At 41.9% G+C, this 22,450-nt stretch overlaps 1 protein-coding gene across 1 annotated transcript in view; it reads left to right on the top strand.

Annotated features, from left to right (window-relative positions):
- The first annotated feature begins 8,878 nt into the window (after window positions 1-8,878).
- Window positions 8,879-22,450, top strand: part of APCDD1 (APC down-regulated 1) — a 30,278-nt gene continuing 16,706 nt past the window's right edge. The window contains exons 1-3 of the mRNA XM_067292359.1: window positions 8,879-9,083; window positions 18,490-18,673; window positions 20,008-20,539. Of these exons, the coding sequence (XP_067148460.1) occupies window positions 9,026-9,083; window positions 18,490-18,673; window positions 20,008-20,539 (774 nt within the window). The 5' untranslated portion in view covers window positions 8,879-9,025. The remainder of the gene's footprint in view (window positions 9,084-18,489; window positions 18,674-20,007; window positions 20,540-22,450) is intronic.

Below are 22,450 nucleotides of genomic sequence, written 5' to 3'. Positions count from 1 at the left end.
TGCACTAGCTTCCCATGTTGATGACTCAAGTGTCAGGGTGTCTCAAAGATCCTCAGGCCAAACCCTTTATTCCTTCTGCATTATTATTAATTCCTCCCACAGTAGAGGAGAAAGTAACTCTATGTACTGTTTCACATAAGTTAAATGTAACTTTGTCCAGACAAAAAAAAAGAAAAAAAGGCAGAAAGGGAGGTTTGGGGTATCCTCCAGACACAGAGACCTTGGAACTGTTCTGTGCCATCGTCAATAGTCAAAGAGACAAAAGGGGCCAGAACGGATCTCTGTTGCTCTGGCCTGCTACTCTCTAGCTATTCTCGGGACCCTAAATTGCATCAGCCCCAGGAAAGAAACACAGAGAAGTCTTAAGCACCCTGACTGCTCACCAGCTCTTATACTCCTACGTTCTGTACCAAGTACAGAAACAGAAGAGCAAAGAAACAAGCCAGTATTGAGCTGGTTGGTGTATTTTTTCTTTTCTTCTTCTCTTCTTTCTTTTTCCTTGTCTATACTTGTAATTTATCCATGGCTGTCCAAGAAGCTGCTGATAATATTTTCTCAGCAGATAAGCAGTTTTCCTACAGATTCTGGCAGTTTTTAAGTAGCCTAGAGAACACCTTACAGCTGTGGACAGAATTGTCTGAGAAGACTCCAGTTTAATTCAGGCAGTCAGCAAGCTGGCTGCTTATGGACTTGAAGAGAATGCACTTGGATAATGCATTATCCAGCTGTTTCAAAGATTTTATACGTATATAAAATACATACATACATAGCATATATGTATGTGTGTGTGACGTATGTACATATATATAAAATATATTTTACATTGGTAAATAGACGGAAATGATGGAAGGAATTTAAGACTTAATGCAGTTGATTTGGAATACCCTGGGAAGAAGTATATCCCTTATTTAAAGCCATCTGAATGTCATTTCATCTGTGGGTGACTTCTTGTTCTAAGTCACACTTCATACTGTATATGCATTGCTTTTAGTCTGCAATGTTATTCACAGACTTGTACTCTTTTTACAGTTGGGGAAACTGAGCCCCTGAGAAACAGAATGACTTGCATTAACATCACACAACAAGAGCAAAGGCTAGCCCCTAGAGTCCATGCCACACAGGTTGCCTAGACTAGAAATGGGAATCTCCAGGACTTCATGTTGCTTACGTTTTTTCCCCTCCTTATTTTCAAACTACTTGGGAAAACAGACGCTTCTGTCTTTTCTGAGCCCACTGTGCCTCAGTAGCCATGATGACACTCTGATGATTCACATCATTGCTTGAAAGTACATTGAAGTGGTTTTCCTTTGCTGAAAGATGCTGGTCAGTCCCCTTTTCCTTGGGGAAAAGGGGGGCATTTGAAAAAATGTACTTCTGCCTGAACATACAAGTGGTTTTGAGAGCCAGGACCCTGAGGTAGGATCCTAAATTTCAGTGAATGTTTTGAGGAGAGCAAAAGTCATCTCTGTAATGAACAAAGCAAAATGCCTCCACATTTTTGAGATATCTGCAGAATTCCAGGACTCTGATACCTGTTATTCAAGATCAGGATTGAAAGTGGCTTAAGAGCTATAATGTCACACTGAGAGCTAAACAGTGTTAGTGTGACAATGGGACCAGACACAAGCCAGCCAAAGGGCCACTACCAAAACACAAGAACATTAATAGACAGGGTCATACTTTAAACTTGGGTTGGGCCAGTTGTGTATCTAAGGCACCTTACAAGAGATAGATCACTGAATCCAGTCTTGCTCAACTTGCTCATCAATGACCTGGATGAAGGCACAGAGTGCACCCTCAGCAAGTTTGCCAACGATACAAAACTGGGAGGAGTGGCCGATACACCGGAGGGCTGTGCTGCCATTCAGAGAGACCTGGACAGGCTGGAGAGCTGGGTGGAGAGGAACCTCATGAAGTTCAACAAAGGCAAGTGCAGGGTCCTGCACCTAGGGAGGAATAACCCCACGCACCAGGACAGGTTGGGGGTTGACCTGCTGGAAAGCAGCTCTGCGGACCTGGGAGTGCTGGTGGACACCAAGTTAAGCATGAGGCAGCAATGTGCCCTTGTGGCCAAGAAGGCCAATGGTATCCTAGGGTGCATCAGGAAGAGTGTTGCCAGCAGGTCGAGGGAGGTGATTCTCCCCCCCTTCTCAGCCCTGGTGAGGCCACATCTGGAGTACTGCGTCCAGTTCTGGGCTCCCCAGTACAAGAGGGATGTGGCACTACTGGATCAAGTCCAGCGAAGAGCTACAAAGATGATTAGGGGACTGGAGCATCTCTCTTATGAGGAAAGACTGAGAGAGCTTGGCCTGTTTAGCTTGGAGAAGAGAAGGCTGAGAGGAGATCTTATCAACATGAACAAGTATCTGAAGGGAGGGTGTCGAGAGGATGGGACCAGACTCTTTTCAGTGGTGCCCAGCGACAGGACGCGAGGCAACGGGCACAAACTGAAACACAGACAGTTCCATCTGAACATGAGGAAAAACTTTTTCACTGTGAGGGTGACAGAGCACTGGAACAGGTTGCCCCGAGAGGTTGTGGAGTCTCCTTCTCTGGAGATATTCCAAAGCCGCCTGGACACGATCCTGTGCAACATGCTCTAGGTGACCCTGCTTGAGCAGGGGGGTTGGACTAGATGATCTCCAGAGGTCCCTTCCAACCTCAACCATTCTGTGATTCTGTAACACAAACACTAAACAAAGCAGTGAAAGAAAATTTTGTACTTGCTCCCTCAAGGCATCACTCACAGCAGGGAAGAAGCTGTAGTGTGGGGAAGAGCATCTTGAATTAGCCCTCTGCCACAGTGGACCATGTGAAGCCAGCAGAGGTTTAGAAGAAAGCACATGCCAGGGAAGCAGGGAGCCAACACTTCCCACTTGCATACTCCTCCCTGAGATAATTTTCAGAGCCCACCTGGCTAACAGCTTTGGGTAGGAGGGTGGGAGAAGTTCCTCCTGCCTTTTTTGAAGAAACATTCCCTTTTTAAAAGGACTAGTCGGAATACGTTCAATTTCCCATTCTTCTTCTGTCCTGTATGTATTTTCTCTACAGAAGTTGGAAAACTGGAAGAAAGATCATGGATCATGCTGTGCATGAAATGAAAATCCCATTTCCCAAATGATTTTATTAACCTGGTGAAGCATTAGTCCCATAGTGCCTCCAAGAACATAACCTAAGAAAGCAACTCCCAGGTGCGCATAGGAACTAGTACTAAAGAGTCTCACATAAGCTTGGCAGGCCACATTAATCCATTTTTCAGCTTAGAAATGAAACCTGCTTCTCTGAGTAGTTTAGAAAAAAATGCCAGAACTTCCATTTTCTCTGAGAAATCAATCAAAATCAAAGTTTAATTTTACTCTGAGAAAATATAAGCAGTAATGAACAACACTCTACATGTATTGAAATTTTTTCAGAAGTTTTCTTTTGTCTTCAGAAATGGAAACAGTCATTACTCCAATCAGTTGCACAACTCTGCAGAACAAGATGATGTATGGAGAGCATTTTTGCCCAGACTGTAACAGATCTTCAATTTGTTGGTTTGGCTTTTTTTTTTTTTAGTCACAACATCAGAAAGCCACTGTGAAAACAACAGAAGACATAAACAACATTTATGAAGGCATTTTTACCACACTCGTTTTCACGGTATTTGAATGCCATGAACGAACGAAATCGGCAACACTGGAGAGGGTTAGGAATGCTGCTAATACATATACTGGATTAAGAAATACCTTTGGCCTCTGTTTTCCTTGCTTCCAGATTAATGCATCACATACAACAAGTATTAGTTGTTCCAGCTGGCATTTCCAGCAATCTCATTAAGGGCCTGATCCAGCTCTCATTATAGTCAATGGAAAGACCCCTACTGAGTTCACTGGGAAGAGTTGGACTAGACCCTAAAGCTCTGGTTGCAGTAACAGTACCATGAAATTGTCCATGCTCATAGTAAAGTAATTCTAAACAGAGAAGTTTCACTTTGGCTCTGAACAATCAAAGCCCAAGCACATTTTAAATGCCAGAAACAAGTGAAGATGTTAAGAAGAGAATTTATTTTATGGAAAGTCATTTGCTTTGTTTGAGTTTTTTTCTTATTTCTTTGATTTCTTTGTCTGAGATTGCCCAAGCTCTGCAGGGTCTATTCTTCATGTCATTTTATACCCTTATTCCCATCTATTTTCCAAACTACTCTGTGCAAACTGAAAAACTGTTTCAGATAATCTAAATTTTTGTGAAGCCAGTGATCTCTCAAGCAAGCCTGTTCCAGCAGATAGGCTCTATGAGTGTGTGTATCTGCGTGTGGCTGTGTGTGCCTGAGTGTATCTGAAAAAAAAGAGAGAAAAAGAGATTGTCATTTTTATTATGTTTGGTCTGTATTTTCTGTGCCTGTTACTAGGTAGCAGAGTTTCAACATGTATTGTGTCTTACAAGACTAAAATCAAATCATTTACAAAATATAATTTTTCAGAATAGTTATCAAGGAAGAGCAATGAAGGATAAACCTCTGAGGTCACCTGTACCATCTCACAGACAAGTCTTATTCTCAGAGACACAATATGCAGGTGAGCACAACCCTAGGTACGTGTTTGAGAAAACTAAAACCAGATTCAGCATCCATTAAAATGATCATAAAATTTCATTGGCTCCAGTGGCTACACCAAAGACCAAGTCTCCAGTGAGGGAACACAAAATATTTTGCACAAGTTTGAGAGCCTAACATCTAGAAAATGCTGCCAAAGGCACTTTCAGTTACTTTTGCTAGCAAATAATATGAAAAAAATCAGCATCTTAAACATCTTATTCTAAAAATATAAAAATGATAGATGCAGTAACTGATAAAGCCTTCTGTACTTCATAAACTATAGATTTCTCAGTCCAACTTGAACAGAGAAACAAACTGATTGCCATTTGTTTTACATTGTAAAACAGTTTAACTTCTCTCTCAAACAGCTGAAGCCAAAATAAGAAGTCATATAGCATCTTTTTCTATGTATCAGACAGGCTCTAGGCTGGTTTTGTGGATTCTAACTTAAGCTGGACATGTAGGAAAACTTCCCTCCAAATCTTCATTTATTTTGATGAATTTGTCATGGACAATTCACAGATAGAAATCTGACAGACTTTTGGTTCTTTGCAAATTAGTCACTCCACTCCTAATAAATCTTTATGTCCCACTCCTTTGACTTATTCAAAAGAACATATAGTCTTTTTAAAAACATAATTTAGCCATTAGCAAATCATAGTTGTGGCACTGCCAAAGCATAACTGAGTCCAAGACTGCTACCCCAACTCATTCTTCTCCACAGCATAAAGTGTCCCATATGCTCACTGCCTCCATTCTTTCCCACCAAGTCTCTATTTTAAATATCTTTCACCACAAGATTGGCATTGGCTGCCAGCCAACCAGCCTGCACTTTAGCTAGACAAGTGCTATGCTGATGTGCTTAGATCTTTGAAGTGTCATACAACAAGTTCAACAAGTTAGTTTTCTTCCTATTTTAATACTTTTGCAGAAGGTCCCAGCCACAAGGTACATTTCCCATCAGGTTATTATTCAAAATGGCTGCTTTATTTGGAAACGCCTGCTGACCTGCAAGCTTCACTTTTTAAATGCTTTTGACCCCATGATGTTTTTGTGAATATGGCCAAGAGCTACCTTTCTAAACGATTTTACATTATATGTATGTTAGTATATACCCTGCCCCAGGAGCCCAAGTTCAGAAAGTCAAGGTTGGATCAGTTAATATAATTTTTAATGAGCACTGATGCTGACTGCTGCTTAGATCAAAGTGCAGAGAGCTGTTATTTGTCACTGCTTCCCTTTATGGCACCAGTACATTCTGAAAAGGGGCACAGTAATGAAACAAGTAGGACTAAGCTGGGCATATTTTTAAAAAAATATTGTGCATCAGTCTGAAAAATCCCATATCCTTAAAATAACACAAAATAAAAAAGAAGAGTAAAACACAAAGTATAGTCTGTGTTGTTTTTGGAAAGTTCTACGGTGTCTGAGTCCATTGGGTATTGATTTCATTTTATTTCATTACCACATCTGAAGCTGCACTGATAGTAAATCACAAGCAGAGCCTAATTTACAAAGTTGGCCAACGAAGCAGTAAAGTCATTCCTATTTCCTCTTATGAAAAGCTATTAGTGATGCTGCTGAGGGGGTTGTCATTTTCCAGGGGAGTAACTGGGCATTTCTGGGATAACTGACTTTTTGCAGGCAATTCTTGGTCTGATCTTTTTGCAGATAATTATGTTGCAAAGCAGGTTGTGTCTACAGAAAAAGTGTCTCCTTTGGGATGTTGCTACTGTTATATAAATATACTTCAAAACTGCTAGTCTTTCATCATTGTTCAAAGTGATGCTGGTCTACCAAAATTTTACATTCTGGATTCATATTCCCGTTAATGCCTTCTAACTTGTTGCTTCTTAAGGATGAGGTGGTAGGCTGAACACTCAGAAGGGACAACAATAGGAATACGTACAGGGCTTTGAAGGGACATACACTCATTAATTAGCAGTAGCAGGTGACTTACATTAACGGAGCCTTCCTACACACTGTATCTATACACGTCCCAAACAAGTGCGACTCTTCAAGATGACTTCTTCCCAACAGGCACACCCCCTTCGTAATAATCTTGTGCTCAGGAGCAACAATAGGGGAGTTCACTTTCACACATACACTGCCTTTCATTTATCCTAATACCACCCCTCTGCACACACGGCATTATCTCACTGATCACCCTTGCAGAAATTTCTGTTTGGAGAGGCAACTGTCATACATACATTATCTGAAGGGGTCCCCAAGACTCATAAATGCAGATGCCTGTACTGTATTTAAGTGAACATTGTTGTTTTCATTGCTCATTTGCCTGTTTCACCTTACAGAATCCACAAGTAAAGAATTACTGTTTGGTTTCTCTGCCACTGTAGGATTATTAGAAGTGACAAAATTACATTTTCATCCTGGATTAGTCTTCAGTACCTCCTAAAAACAGCAAAGCATAGAACACAACGCTTCCCAAACCATTTTTCAAGTACACGGGATCTATGGCAGGAATCACCTCCGTTCACTTGCACAGCTGACAGACACCTCTGGAGCAACTACAGGAATGGGTTGAACTTGAGAAAGTAGCATTGGATAAGGGTATTTTCACAGCCTTTTATACAATAAGCATGTACACCTGTTTCCTAAAGGATGCCACTTTTCTTTGTATATCTCTTTCCAGGTCGTTTAGAGGATATCTGACCACTACATGCTTGTACAGACCGCCACCAAGTGCTCTGGAAACCATCCTTTCTGGCTTAAAAACATTTGCGTGAAGGAAAAAGCATAACCCTGAGAATCTAAAGTAACAGAGTTCTAATTCTGACTCACTATTTACTTGTTTTTCTCTCAGTTTCCTCTCAGTATAAATGAGGAAGATTAAATTTATTCTTCCTTCTCAAGGGAATTGGAAGGATTCATTCTTGTTTGTATTTCTCTTTAAACATGCACCATGTAAACATTTTAGCTCAGTTAAGTCTGTTCAAAACTCAGTTATGTTGATTTTCTCAAAATTTTCTCCAATTTGCTACACATTCTTTGCCATGAAACCCTACAGCTGAGCCCAAGCATCCAAACAAAAACTAAGCATGATGGCCCCAACCAGAGGACATTATAAAGGAAAGCCCGGAAAGCCCCGTGCTTAACCTCACGCACATGAGTCATTCACATGTACAGCATCAAGTGCATGCAAAAGTGTTTGCATGACCAGGGCCTAAAACTAGACTAAAAAGCAAAACTAATGAACAGCAGACATGGGAAAATGCGTGCAGGAGAGTGCAACACCAAAGAAGGCAACCTAGACATCTATTTTTAGTTTCTAAAACATCTAATTTAGGGGGAGAGCTGTGACTATTCCCTCGCAGAAGAAGGCTGTTTTCAAGGCAGTGGTACACACCGACTTTCTCTTTCATTGATTTACAGGCGCAATGGCAAATACTCGTTCTATACCTTCTTGAAAACAGCATTTACATATACCAAACTGAACCCCTGACAACACCGCTCATTCGCCCTGAGCGCAGCCGCCAGATTATTTGCCAGCGGTTTGATTTTTTTCCACTCAACTGAGGAATAACTAAGCATTCCCACACACTTTTCCACCCTCCCTCTCGCCCTGCACGGGCGACTCGTTTCTGCCAGACGATTGGACAACTACAAAGCTGTCCGCGACAACAAGTAAGCCCGTACTGACGGTGCCCCGACCACCTGCGCCCCTTCCCCCGCGGCTGAGGGGAGAGAGACCACTGCCTGCCGCGGCGGCCCCCACCAGCGCCCCCGGCCCGGCCCGGCCCCGGCGGCGCTTCTGGGGCGCCAGGAGGACCGAGGGACGCGGCACCCCGGGCGGCAGCGGCGCGGGGCTCGCGGCGGCCGGCAGCTAAGACGCGGCGCGGCCCCGGGGGGGCCGTGGGCGGCGCCCCACCGCACCCCCCCTCACGCCGGCCCGGCGGGAGGGTCGGCGGCGCGGGAGTCCCCACCTCCCTGACCCCTCCTCCTCCTCCTCCTCCTGCGGGAAGGGGAAATATGAAGCGGAGTCGCTGCTGCGCTCCGAGGAGACGGCAGGGGACACGGCGGCGGCGGAGCGTCGAGCCCGGGCACCGAGCAGGCGCGGTTGAGCCGCCCGAAGAGACGGCGCCCGGATCCGGCGCCGCACGGTGCCTCAGCGGCGGCCGGCCGCGCTCCCGCCCCGCCAGCCGCCTGCCCCCTAGCGCAGGGCCATGGGGTGTCCGCGGCGGCGCTGAGGCGCGGGCGGCGCGGCGGGAGCCCGCGGCCGCCGCCCCGCCGGGGGTCGCCGGGCGCTGGGGAGCGGGGGCGCCGCCCACCCGCGTTGCATGGTGCTGGCCGTGCCGCAGCCCCGCGCCGCCGCCGCCGCCCGCGGGGAGGGAGCGCAGGCTGCGGGGCGCCGAGCTCCCTGAGCGAGGGGCGCCTCCCCGGCGGACGCGGAGGAAGAGACGGAGCGGAGGGGCCCCGCGCGGCGTGGAAATGTCCCTCCCGTACTGCAGCCTGCTCAGATACCTGTTCCCAGCCCTGCTGCTGCACGGTGAGTGCCGGGGGCAGCCCAGCGCTGCCGCCTCGCGCCCGCGGCGGCCGTTACGCGGCCCAACCGCCGCCGGCGGGGGGAGGGGCCGAGCCCGCGGGCCGCCCGGCCCGGCGCGGTCCGGCTGCCCGTTTCGCAGCCACGCCCTGAGCCCGGAGGCGTTGGGTGCGCTGCCGTGGGGGGCGATCTGCTGGGTGACTCGTGGTGCACTCGGGAAACTTTCAGGGGTTTGTGTCGCGGGTGGGTGGGTGTGCTCGCCTTGGAAGCGGGCGTTCGGTCCAGGCTGTGAAGGTGCCTCGTTTTGGCCGAGGGAACGCGCAAAGGCAAAGCAACCTCCTTGTTAATTGTGCCTCTTCCTAAAGCGTTCTGATACGGCGTAGAGCAGCAAGCTGCTCTAGGTAAAGTCCCGTAGAAAGTTTCATACCGGGACATTCGTGGCGGTCGTGTTAGGTGCGATGCCTGTAGCTGCTCGGGCAGTGCCGCCGCCCTGGGCACCTCACACAGGTGCCTCGCGCACCTCTGGGCCAAGGTCTGGCCCTCCCGAGGCCCAGCGGAGCGTGGCCGCGGCATCCCGCAGGACCAGCGTTTCACCTGCAGACCAAGAAGAGGTTTCTGACTTGGAGGTGTTCGCTGGGAAGCCTTAGGTAGCAGAGCTGGCCGGCACAGGGTTTCTTACCCAGCTGAAAAGATTTTGATGTAGAGCGTGGAGACTCTGGATGTAAATAGGCACAATTCTGCTTTGACCCTGCCTCCACTTAGCAGTGAGTTGAAGTTTTTATGAAACTGCACAGTAGGCAAAATTTTAGTGAGAAAAGCCAACATGTTTAAACTTGGATATGCTAAGTTCCGTTTGTAAATCCATATTTAAGCATCTAAACAGATTACCCATTTTTCCAGAATTCCCGTGTTCTTTAGGAGAAACTTCTGAAAGGGAGCCTATTTAATTAGATGCTTAGGTATGTCTAACATTTGGCAGCCAGATTTGAAAATCTGGGTGAGATTTTGTTCTGAAAGAGTGAGTCAACCTACTAAATCACAGCATCATTTTGAAGAGTGTTCCTCATTCTGAAGTACTTTGTAGCATCCAGCCTTCTTCAGCAAAATTTCTTAGGACCCCAAGCTTACTCGTAAAATGAGGAATTTAATTGTTACAAGACAAGTAACCTACATGGATTCAATGTGAGATTGGTGAACAGGGGTAAGGATTTTAAAGCTATTCCTGGGATTGATTTTGTGGAGCAGGGATTGTCTCTCTCTGTGTTTGTACAAGTGCTAAGCACACAGACAGTATTCAATAAATAATAAAGAGCATGGGCTTCTGATTGTGTATTTTGTTTTGAGAGAGAGAAAGAGCAAGGAACCTTGTTCCTGAGGAGGGGGTTTCACACCCTTCTCACAGCTCAGCTATGAAACGCAGGGAGTGTATAAACCTGTTCAGTTGAGCCAGACCTCCTGGATGCCAAAGGTGTGCTTTAAAACTCTGTGATCTGAGATGCAAAAGTCAAAATGGAAGGTTTGAAGTTAGAGGGTAAAGAGAGAAGGTATAATTACGGGGTTAGAGTCCCAGGCTCATCTGCTTGGAATTACAGAGCAGCTCTAAACCCTGGCTGGAACAGGAAACAAATCAGGGCCAATGATCAGATCAAAACAGCAGCTGCCAGAAGAAGATGAAGTAAGAAAATCATCTTTTTTTTTTTCCCTATCTGCAGTTACATTTCACCAGATAACATATACCTAAGTTCTTTTGGAAGGATGTAACTTAACGTCTAGTATATACACGTACACACCTTCAGTAACAGTGTACAGTTTGGATCTGGGCTTCAAGTGTGGGGAAACTATTGCTCTCTTAAAAACTTGAAAATGACATCAGTGGCATATTATGCACTGAAATATAGCAAGTCTAAATATATTTACCCTGTTAGCTTTAACTTGCCCTAGAGATTTCTCTTTATGCCGTGGTATCATATAGAAACATCTTTCAGTCAGCGGCTAGCCTCGGTTGGTAATACATAAGAATAACCAGCAGTCTCAGGGGAACACAGTGTTAAGCCTCTTTACATCATGTAATGTTTTCTTAAACGTTTCGATTGCACTTGGCAATTTAAGGGTTAAGAGTGAGGGAGAGTGAGCGAGTGTGTGTATCTGTGTAGGGCTTAAAAAAAAAAAGTTAAAATGCCATATAGGACTGACGCTTATGCTTTTATTGCATTAAGAAATGCCTACTTGAATATAACTGAATTAAAATTTGGAAAAACTTGTATTCATTAGTCAAAATAAAACCTGTAGAATGTCAGAAGAGGTTTGCAGCTGGAAGTTGTCCATTATCACTGTTTTCTTTGCTTAGACAAAAAGCCACAGAAGTTTCAGATGTCAAATGCTAAGATCATTCAGCTCCAGAAAACCTGATTAATAAGAACTACATTCAAGTGGATTCAGAACAAATTTGGCTAATTTGTTTTGTAAACTTTTTTTACAAGTACGGATGCTAAGAAGAAACTTTAAAGTATTTCTGATTATGTTACTGTTAGAATAATGAGTTAGAAACTTTAAATAAAACAATTTGTTGATAACATCATGGAAATGTTCAGTACTAATAAAGACAAAGACAGGATTTCTAGGCTTTTCAGAGCAGGACTGTTTATGCTTTTAAAAGTTCTCTGACCATATTGCTTTAATTAGTTATAGAAGTGTTTTATTTCAAAATCTGCTTATGAAAATAGAAATGTGTAAGAATATATAAATACCCATATCCATAAAGAGGGACAAGTGTTGCACTACATGCTGGAGGCATATGAGACATTTCTTCCTTCAGTAAAATATTTAATTTGGAAATTTGGAAGATCACAAATAGGAAAGAGAAAGACACACTACTTACTGTAAGAATCCTAGAGTTAGCAGGGGAAAGAGAGGTAGGTAAAGGACTCAATTTTTTTCTCAATTTCACGAGTGTAAATTCAGTTTCACTCATCTCAGTGGCTTGACTGTGGACTCTGTAATATAGACACAGTGCTTGATAGTACACTATAGACACAGGGCTTGATTGCACTCCATAACATATCTGTAGGAGATAGGCTGATAGACAAAGAAGCAAAAAACTAGTATAAACAATGCTTTAGGAAAATATGTTCAGCTATTCAAGGCAAGACTACTATTTTCTTATTTACATGATGTTTTGAATAGGACTGGCAGAGGGTAGGATTATACATAATGAGCTTGTTTAGCATTGTATTTACTCTGACAAAAGTCCAGTAGGCATTAAAGGGAGCTTCACCTGAATAAATACTGGACCCGTATTTTGTATGGAGCAGAGGTCTGTAGTCTGTAATGCAGAATACTGCAGATGTCTGTGATAGAGAACAGATGTTTCCTTCAAACAGGGCAAGACCAAACTACTGTAGATATTGAATTGCACTTATGGCCCGATGCTGCACCCGCTGATGTCAGGGGCAGCATTTCCACTGCCCTGTATGAAAGGGGACTTTAACCCTTTCTGGATTCATAAAAACCACACACTCCGGACAGTACAGTGTTTTATCTTGTATCAGTAGCAACAGTGATCCAAATTAAGAGCCGTACTTAAACTTAGCAGAGTTCACTGACTGCTTGATGCTTGATTCTCTGGTCTATTCCAATACAGTCATTGAGTAAGAACTGGGCTATAAGATAACATAGGATCTAAATTTTGGGCCAGTTTGAAAAAAATTCATTTGAACTGGCCCACTGAAAGATACTTTATCTCTCTTCAGGATCTTCAACACTCTGAAATGTTTATTTCCCTCCGTTAAAGTACAAGTCTCTTTGAAAGCTATACCTGAAAATTCTGTATACACGAGAAAGGCAATAGATATATGTGAAAGAAAAGCATTGTCCTGTCTGCTTTTATGACCATAAAATTCAGCTTTCCTTTTCCAACACTTTTGTTTGTAGTATCTAATTTAGGTCCCAATCCTGTGATGGCTTTTGGAAGTTTTAAGCAGTAGTAGTGCAGGGAAAACACTGGTAAACATAGACAACAACTTGGTAACAGGACATTATATTCTCCACTGTAATTACATAAATCTGCACTGTAGCTAAAAGTCTGTCATAGGCATTAGCTAACACTTTCCCACATCAAGAAAGAGTATAATCCAAATGTATATTTATTTAATTGTGCAGGGCAGCTGACTAGATAAGGAAAGCTATAAACTTAATCCAGCCAATTACTCTTTATCTGTTGTAAAGTTTTTAAAGTTTCAAACAAGTTCTAACTTGAAAAGCGTTTGCTACAGAAATAAAGCATGAATGTTAAAAGGTTTTCTATCAGCTGAAGCAATCAAATATTTTGAATTTGTACTATCACTTGAGATTGTTTTAATTTGTAATAAAATGGAACTCTTCTGGATTTATGTTGCTGTAAGTGAAAGAAAAAATTGTCTCCAGTGAGCAATAACAATCTAAATCCATTTTTGAACCCTACTTTCCATTAAAATCTAATCTCTCATATATCACAAGGTGAACCTCCTGAGCTTCTGGTAGCTTTGAGTCTGTGTTTTGAAGCACCACATTTGGACATGTTAGAAGCCACGGTTTAGATTTTGGTAGAGGTGTTAATTAAACTGATTGATTAAATCTGAACAGTAGATATAAGCTGATTTGTGTTATACTTTTGCAATCTGGTGTAGCTGAGAGCAGAATTCAGCAAGGGTGTTTAGATATGAATTAAAAGATTAGAATTTGTGTTCAAGCACAACTCTACTTATCATTATCCATGTTGTAATAGTACGTTGTTTGCATACTATTTTGCAGAAAACTGAAACATTTATTATAGTAGCTCACAATTTTTTGCAGAAATGTTGATGGAGAACTTTCTCATAGCAGCTTTTGAAACACATTCTGGTAGCTGGCTGCCAACAGATTGCACTTTTAAGATTCATATTTTACTCGCAGCTATTTGCAGAACTCTTTGAAGAACTTGAAAGTAACGTATCTTCCCTCAAAATTATTTTTAACTAGAATAGTTGTTCCTACATCAGATACAGGTTTGTAGGCGGACCTAAAAGCCTGAAGACCCCTCTGTGATCAGCACCTGGTGCAGTGTGTGCTTGTATCTTTGTCTTACTGCAATTTCAGCTGTGTGGACTCCTACTTTCCCATTCAGATGGATGTTGCATCTACCCCTGTAAAGTGTGTTTTGTAACAGCCTAAGAGGGGATTCCCAGCTAGAACATGGATCTGTAGCATCTCTTATACTATTTTCCATTCAAAGTTTGATGATAAAGCTGTGTTGTGGCCTACACTTTTAGGGGTTGATTATGAAAAAAAGTTGTTGGATAGCAGCTCATGAAAAAATGCTTATGTTTTGCTTTTCTAGCTGGCATTTGTGATGAATTCTGGAATTCTCATTTTCCTTTGGACTTGCTGCTTTTACTAAACAGTGACTGTGGGGTGGGTGATACAATCTTGTGACCTGTGGTCATGGTGCAGCTGAAGAGAAAGCCAACTGGAGGCTTCACAGCATTATTGCTGTCAGTCTCATGCCAAGAGTGTTTTTTTGTTTGAGGTCCTTCACACTTCAGAATGATAGCATGGTGGATTGTTCTTTTTAATAAATGTGTAAGATTCCTTCTTAACATACAAAAATTTAAAAGCAAACTGGAACTTGAGCTTGACATGGCTATACGGAAACATAGTTTGTCATGGATATATGGAAACCTAACATTTGTCTGTGCTGTAGAGAATAGCACATTTGGATCTCTTTGAATGGAAAAAGGGGCTCCAAGTATGTTGCAACTGTGTCTAGGCTTTGAAGTGGGCTTTTAAGTAATCTTGAAATTTTCTTCCCAGTTTCATGAAAGCATGTTTTAACCTTCAGCCTTCCAACAATGTCCCATTTAAATTCACCAAATGGATCTGTAAAATCAGTGCCATAGACTGTGTCAGACCCCAGTTTTTGCAAAAAACTTCATTATGCACTGCCAAAGGTGAAGCAGGGGGACGCTGTACTGTTTCAGATTACCTGTTCTGTGGAAAAGCACAACAATACAGTGTTCAATCTGATGCACTATATGGAAAGTGTGTTACCAGTCTCTCGATTTGATCTTTAGCTGGTACAAAGAGAAGTTATGGCACCTGTGTGTGATAGTCATATATACAGGCATAGGTACGTAAATACACAAGCATTGAAATTATTATTCCGTAAGGAAGGAGGCCATGCTAAATTAAGTTTTTCCTTGCCCCAGCAACACACACATTGTAAAATGTAGCAAGCAAGGTAAGGGTCCTACCACTGCCCTTTAGTCTTATTCCATAATTCATATTCACATCCAAGTTATGTGATGTTGCCTGGCATGTATGTGTTTGCTACATATCTTCTTCTGTCTCTGAGCCTTCATTATGTTCTCATGACTGTCTTAATTACCTAAACATGTTCCTGCCCTCATTTGTCACACTTTGATAAACACAATCCCATACAAATACTGTCTCCTGATGTATGGATCTCTGTGGCTAAAGACTCAAATCTCCCTTCCGTCCCCTGGTTCCAGTTTGTTGTTTGTAAGCTGCAGGCAGAACTACATACAATTGTCAGGGAGAGCTGGGACCCAACTTGCTTTTAAGCAGTGTCAAAGACATTCACATGAAGTTTGACTCCTTTTCAAAGCCATTCTTTATTTCCTCTGAGGAATAGTTGGAAATGTTCAGTGTAGCTATTGCATATTCTCCTTTGTTATGTGCACATACAGGACAGTATCTTCCTGCAAAAGGATTCTTGCTTGGAGAAGTTAAATGCTCGTGTATGTTTAAATGAATAAATCATTCATTTTTTAAATGCATCTGTATTCATGAATCATATGACATGAGCTAGGAAAAATAAAAATGCATAAAAACAAATGGTATAATAAGTACATCTTGGAAATAGTCAGTTGAACCATTTCAAAACCTCCTCTTGGTGGCAGATTTTAAACACTTAACAACTCCAGGCAGAAATGTAAATTATCAAAGACATTTTCAGTGTGAGATAATTTGTTTGCAGGAGAAATCTTGACCACTCAGTTTCTGTTGAATGAGAAATGTACTTATGGCTACAGGCTCTACCAGGTATCTCACAGGAGGTGTTGCTCCGACACATAGAGGTTCTGAGCCCACGGGTAGGAGAATTCACTCCATTTCAGAATGATGTGCAGAAGTAATACAGCCTTTTCGAATGTGTGGAGATTCAGAGACAGAGAAGGGGTTTAGAAGACAGTCTCAATCACTAGCTATATTTCACAGTGACAAAAATAAATATACTGGTAAATGCACCTGTATCTGGCTGAACTTGTTCTTCTGGCAGTGTAAAGGCCTGTGACACCAGCCCCATACCCATGAGGTTTCAGATAAACCTGATACGCCCGAGTTTTCAAGAGTGTCAAGTAATGGTGCAGTTGAGTCGGGCTGCAGACAAGGCACAGCCCAGAGCTGTGTAGAGATGCTGGCTCACAGCCAGGAAGCTGAACAGCCAGGTACACGAAGCACTGGACCTGCCTAGTAAATCCTGCCTCTCAAAAGATCAAGTTAGCTCAAGCGGAGTATCACCCTGGCTTGGCTATACTATTTCTGGCTTCAGAACAGAGTTGGTTGGTGCTGACATAAATGATTCTGCTAAGCAATGTAGAAATGCCTAAGACTGACTTTCAGAAAGAGAGAAATATTGACCCTCTGAAAATCAAGCTCCTTTAAGGGCAACTTAGATGGCATGCTCAAATATCAAAGCACCTCTAGTATTTATTACTCTTTAGAATGTAAGGCCACAAGTCCTTGTTAAGATTGAAGAATTATTTGTAACCTGTAGCAAAGCCACCAGATTTTTCACTAAAGACTTTGTGAGGTTGTATTCATTAATATGAGCAAACTCTTAAGATCATTCACTGGTAAATACTGTTTACATTCAAATATTTATAGTGTTCTTGCTGATAAGTCCTTACTTCTATTTAGTTTAGAAATTACTATTTAAAAATGGTGAATCCCTTTCTATTTGTTGACATGTATTTATATTTTTAGCAATGCCATTTTCCTCAAGTGTTACCCAGGTTTCTTCCTGAGGATCTAAGACCTAGTCAACATAATGAATCATTGATACTGTTTTCTTTTTGCAGTAGGAAATAGCAGAGGTTTGAAACAGTGTCTATCTGAAAATGAATGATGCTGATTTTCTTTTTAAGTTATGTAGCAGTACTGCACATTGTTGAACTGGGCCACAGGCACAGGACTACCTTGAATTACAATCCTCAAATTTAGAGGCTGTACTTACTGCCTAAATTTTAGGTGCCTGGCCTGGAAAATATAATGTAGAATTCTGGGTTATGTGCTTCAGCATTGCCTATGGTGTGTGAGGAGAGTTTGTATCCCACCCTGCTGATCCAAAACAGCCCAGTTTCTGAACTGGATCAGCCAAGAGGGCACAGAAAAGGCAGGCATGAATCCTAAACCCTGTTCCTGGAAATATGTGTTACCAAGACTTGTCCTAAGTTATCCTAGTTATCTAGGGCACACAACCAGCCCCTCCACCCCACCCTGTATTCTTTTTCTAGTCCAGTGGTTCTTGAATTCCTTTCAGCAAAGTAATACAGTTTCCAACCTCTTATGTAAGGTTCATGTTTTTCACCTCTTAACCTCTAGATGCGTGTTTTTCTTTTGATCCATGTTTTCCTGACGTATCTAACAGTGTACAGTGCCTAAAAGAGTAAAAATGCATTCTTTCTGAAGCTACATGTTCATTTTGTTCAATTAATAATGTGTAGAAAGATTGCTGGTGGGTTTTGTATGTATACATTACTAGAAACCAAAATTACTGAGTGCTGGAGATAAAATTAGCTTTTGAAATTCCTTTTCCCCTTTAAAATAAAAATAGCAGAATCTGCCTTTAATTGACCACCTCAATCATCACAGAGGCTTCCTGTGTGCAGAGGCTGTGCTTTTAATATCTGTTTACCCTTGCCTTTAAAGAGTAGCCTTTATTTGGAAGTTTATTATAGAAGCATTCAAATTAGAGGTGGGCTGAAACCGCAAAGTTTGTGTCTGGATCTGGATGCAACTTTCTAAAAGCTGCGAGGTCCAGGTTTTTGATTGTCCTGACCAGAGATTAAAGAAGCGTCTGTAGAAAATCCAGAGCCACATTTCCAGGGGGTTTATATACAGCATTTGGTTCAAGTCCTTTCCCCAGCATATTACATAAAGCAAATCTACTCAGTGGATTGTCAGTGGGCTGGCAGAGAGGAAGAGCTTCCCATAATTTTGTTTTTTTTCAGATGAGACAGCAAATGTAAACAGTGCTTTCTTGGACACACAATACTGTGAACAAGTATCATTCCACATAAGATGCTCACAGCCTCATTTATCACGTTGAAGTCATTCTCACGAGGGTCTCCTGATAATTTACGCTTTTCTATCTCAGGGCTGGGAGAAGGTTCTGCTCTTCTTCACCCGGACAGCAGGTCCCACCCTCGGTCCTTGGAGAAGAGCGCATGGAGGGCTTTCAAGGAGTCACAGTGTCACCATATGCTGAAACACCTTCACAATGGAGCCCGGATCACTGTGCAAATGCCTCCCAATATTGAGGGACACTGGGTCTCTACTGGGTAAGGAAAGCTAAAATAAGATGCTGGAAGGATATATGTGAAAAAGGGGAAGGTGGCTGAGAGGGAACAATGAATATTCCCACTCTAAGCAGCAGGGAAATATATTTTTTTAATATGGTGACTCTCCAAATCCCAGATGCTTTATGTACAGTATCTTTACATATAAAAAAGAGGGAGCTGGTTTATATACATCAGAATTGCATGCTATAAAGCTTTCCTGATGAATCAGTTTGTAGTCTGGATTTTAAAGAGCATGCTGTGAAATATGTTCAAATCTCTCTTTGAATAGGAAAGAGACCATCAGGTTGCCAAAATGGATGCTTGTTCCACCATTACTTTGTACTATCTTTGACTATGTGCATTAGATCCATTTGAATGAATCCTTACTTTCAGATCATGTCTAACACAAGCTTTATTAGCAAAAGAAATTAAAAAGTAGTATTTGACCAGTTCTGTTCCTCTCTATACATGACAACTTTTAATTCAAAGAGACCTGTTTTGTTTTCTGTGTCTAAGCAAGCAATATTCATCCATTTATTTGAAGTGACTCTTAGGGAAATCCGGTTATTTAACATAAAGTTGAGTGTATTTATGTTAAGCACTGTGGATGACAAAGAGGGAGAAATTTGAAGATACAAAAGGAAGTTTGACTTTCTACGGAAAGTGGAATTTAATTGCCATTTACGCCTTCAGGGAGGAGGGAAAAACACCTCTTGATTAACAAAATGGAATATTGACAGGTTCAAATTCAAGCCAGTTAGGAAGTCTGCATTAACTGTCTTCCCTGTTGACAATGTAAGTGGAAAGGCTGAGGATGAGATCCTCGTGGACCTCTGCAGACCAGAGTTGGCAGTGTGCCATTGAAAAGCTTATACAGCAGCTGTAGAAGCCAGTTACTTATACTATCTTGTGGACATTTGGCATTTCACTTTCTGATCAGTCATTTTGCTAAATCCGCCATGCAAAAGGAAAGAATATATATGTTTAATAAGCTGCTACTTTTTTCAAAGAAGAATTGAGTCACATGGTGGTCCTTAGAAAAAAGGAAAAACAACTTTGAGGATATGACTCAAAATATTTAAAACCTACAAAGATAAGGCCCTCAGGTAGATATGATCACCATGAAGCATAAGAAGTGCATAACAGCAGAGGAAATTGTTGGCAAATTGGCAGGTGACAGATGCCTAGTTCCTATTTACTCCCATTCATGCCAGAGGGACGTTGGCACCCAAGTATCTCTGGATCTATGCAGTGTTGCTGAATCTTGTTACCTGTAGTGTTCATGATAGGCCACCTTGCTAAAATTTTGTTTCCATCACTTTGTCTTCCCACAGCTGCGAAGTTAGAGCAGGCCCAGAGTTCATCACAAGATCTTACAGATTCTACCACAATAATACATTTAAGGCCTATCAGTTTTATTATGGTGGCAATCGCTGCACAAATCCCATCTATACTTTAGTTATACGTGGCAAAATTCGTCTCCGCCAAGCATCCTGGATCATCCGAGGGGGTACTGAAGCTGATTATCAGCTACGCAGCGTACAAATCATATGCCACAATGAAGCAGTAGCCAAAAAATTAAGTGTGTTGGTGAACCATACGTGTCCTGGATTTATACCAGAAGATAGTCCTTGGGAGCAGGATGTGAACTATGATTTGCTGAGAGAAGAGAATGGTTGTGAGTGCACCAAAGCTCTGAATTTTGCCATGCATGAACTCCAGCTCATCCGCGTGGAGAAACAGTATTTGCATCACAATTTAGATCACCTTGTGGAGGAGCTATTTCTCGGAGACATTCACACTGATGCTACTCAGAGGAGGTACTATCGGCCTTCTAGTTACCAGCCTCCTCTTCAAAATGCCAAGGTATGTATGTGTATATATGCACACATTTTAAGATACTAGTGACAAAAAACACATTATTCAGCTCTTCTAAATCAGTATACTAGTGTAATCTAAAATGTAGATGTGCTTCTAAAATAAGAGATTGATGCCTTACAGATAATGCAGTCAATTAAAAAAAAATCACTGAGCATATTTCATGGGAATAGTAATTATTCTGTGGTTTTTGAGACTGCATCAAATGTGTGATCAGTAGTCTAATGAACTCTGGTCAAAAAGGACATCCTGAGACCAAAGATGGAATCAAACACTTGAATGCGGAGATGGGAGTTGCTATTGGATGGGACTAAGACTGTAGATTAGCAGCGGAGAAGAGAGAAAGTTTGATGCAGGACTGAGAAAAGGCAAGAGAAACAGCTGCAGGGGTCTCAGGGAGAAAGGAAATTGAATTGTATCAACATGTGGAAGTTGGGTGATCCATAACCTGAAGAGGAAAAGAGGAAATTGGAAGGTAGAGACTTGAAAGGGGCAGCATGAAGGGTAAAAAAATTGATGGACTGTGGGATGACTGCAGGACATGGATCCGGGAGCAGACACACACATTAATGAAATGAAAAACAGCTGAATTTTGAATGGGACTTTAATTCTATTTGATTATTCAGTTTTCAAAGGGGCCTCAAAGTGCCCTCGGCTTCACTGGGAACTGATCAACCCATAGTAAGTTAAATAAAAATCAAACTGGAAGAGTAGACATTGATGGCCCGTAGCAGGAGGTCTGTCTATACATCTTTTCTGGTGACATTTCAAAGGAATGTAGCAGTTGGAACCACGTTGCAGATGACAGTTGTTATCAATATATTCCAGCTAGATACTGCTGTAAGATCACTTCCAGCTAATGGGTTATCACCATTTTTAATCATCTCACTGTGACTGATGCAAAAATCAGCTACAGCTTATCAGCAATAGCAGGAGACACAATAGGGGAAGTGGCAGTTCTGATAAGAATGTCCTGGCATTGCCTTTCATTCAAAACCATTCTGTCTGCCCCGCGTTGTGTCTGCCTCCTGTGAACATCAAATTCCAATAGTTCAGAACTTTACATGATCTCCCTTAAATCATTTTAATAGTCTGGCCTAGGGATGATTTCAATCTACAGTCAGCTGTGTCCCTATACAAACCCTGCTGTCATTTCTGTCATTCGTATGTGTCTCTTCAAGTGATTAGGAACAAATTTAAGCATATGTCTTCTCAAAATGGAGAGTTTTAGCAGCAGCACCAGAGAGTTTTAGCAGCAGCAGATGAACCACAGCATGTTCCTCGTCAAAATGTTGGATACAGCAGTATTAATTTCTTCTTTTCTTTAATGAATTCAGACAAACATATCTAGTTTCTCTTTGCAAATTTGGGAGTGAGGATTCTTCCCTAAATCTCTTCCTTGCAAGAGATGTTTAGAGACAAATTATCTGACACCTGGTATATGTTATACCTGCTCTAGCAGATATAGTTGATTCCTGACCAAATGAAACAAAGACAAAAGTCTTGATTTGGTACAACCTGATTTTTTTCAGGACTATCTGGTCAAATCTAGTTAACTTATTATGGATAGATGACATAGTAAAAATGCCTACATTTCCAATTTCATTAGAGTCAGAATGGATAGGTTTACTGTCAACTGGCTTTATAGAAATAAAACTTTTGTGTAGATCTCCTGTAATTTTGGGACACACTGGTCACTGTTTCCCTACCTGTCTCATGTGCTACTCTAGCATCATTGGACAGCTTGCCTCTAAAATACAGTGCTCAAATTAAAAGGACTATATCTTGCATAAGAAGTCTCTTTTCTGAGCCAGGTTAAATAAATAAACTGAAAGAATTTACAGATATCTGAGAGTACTGAAACTCTCATTTATATTCACAGAGCCCATTCTCTCAGGC

Source organism: Apteryx mantelli, chromosome 2, assembly GCF_036417845.1.
Source record: "Apteryx mantelli isolate bAptMan1 chromosome 2, bAptMan1.hap1, whole genome shotgun sequence".
Lineage (NCBI taxonomy): Eukaryota > Metazoa > Chordata > Aves > Apterygiformes > Apterygidae > Apteryx > Apteryx mantelli.
The sequence above is the reverse complement of the archived record's forward strand: the minus strand, read 5'-3'. Positions and strand labels throughout refer to the sequence as shown.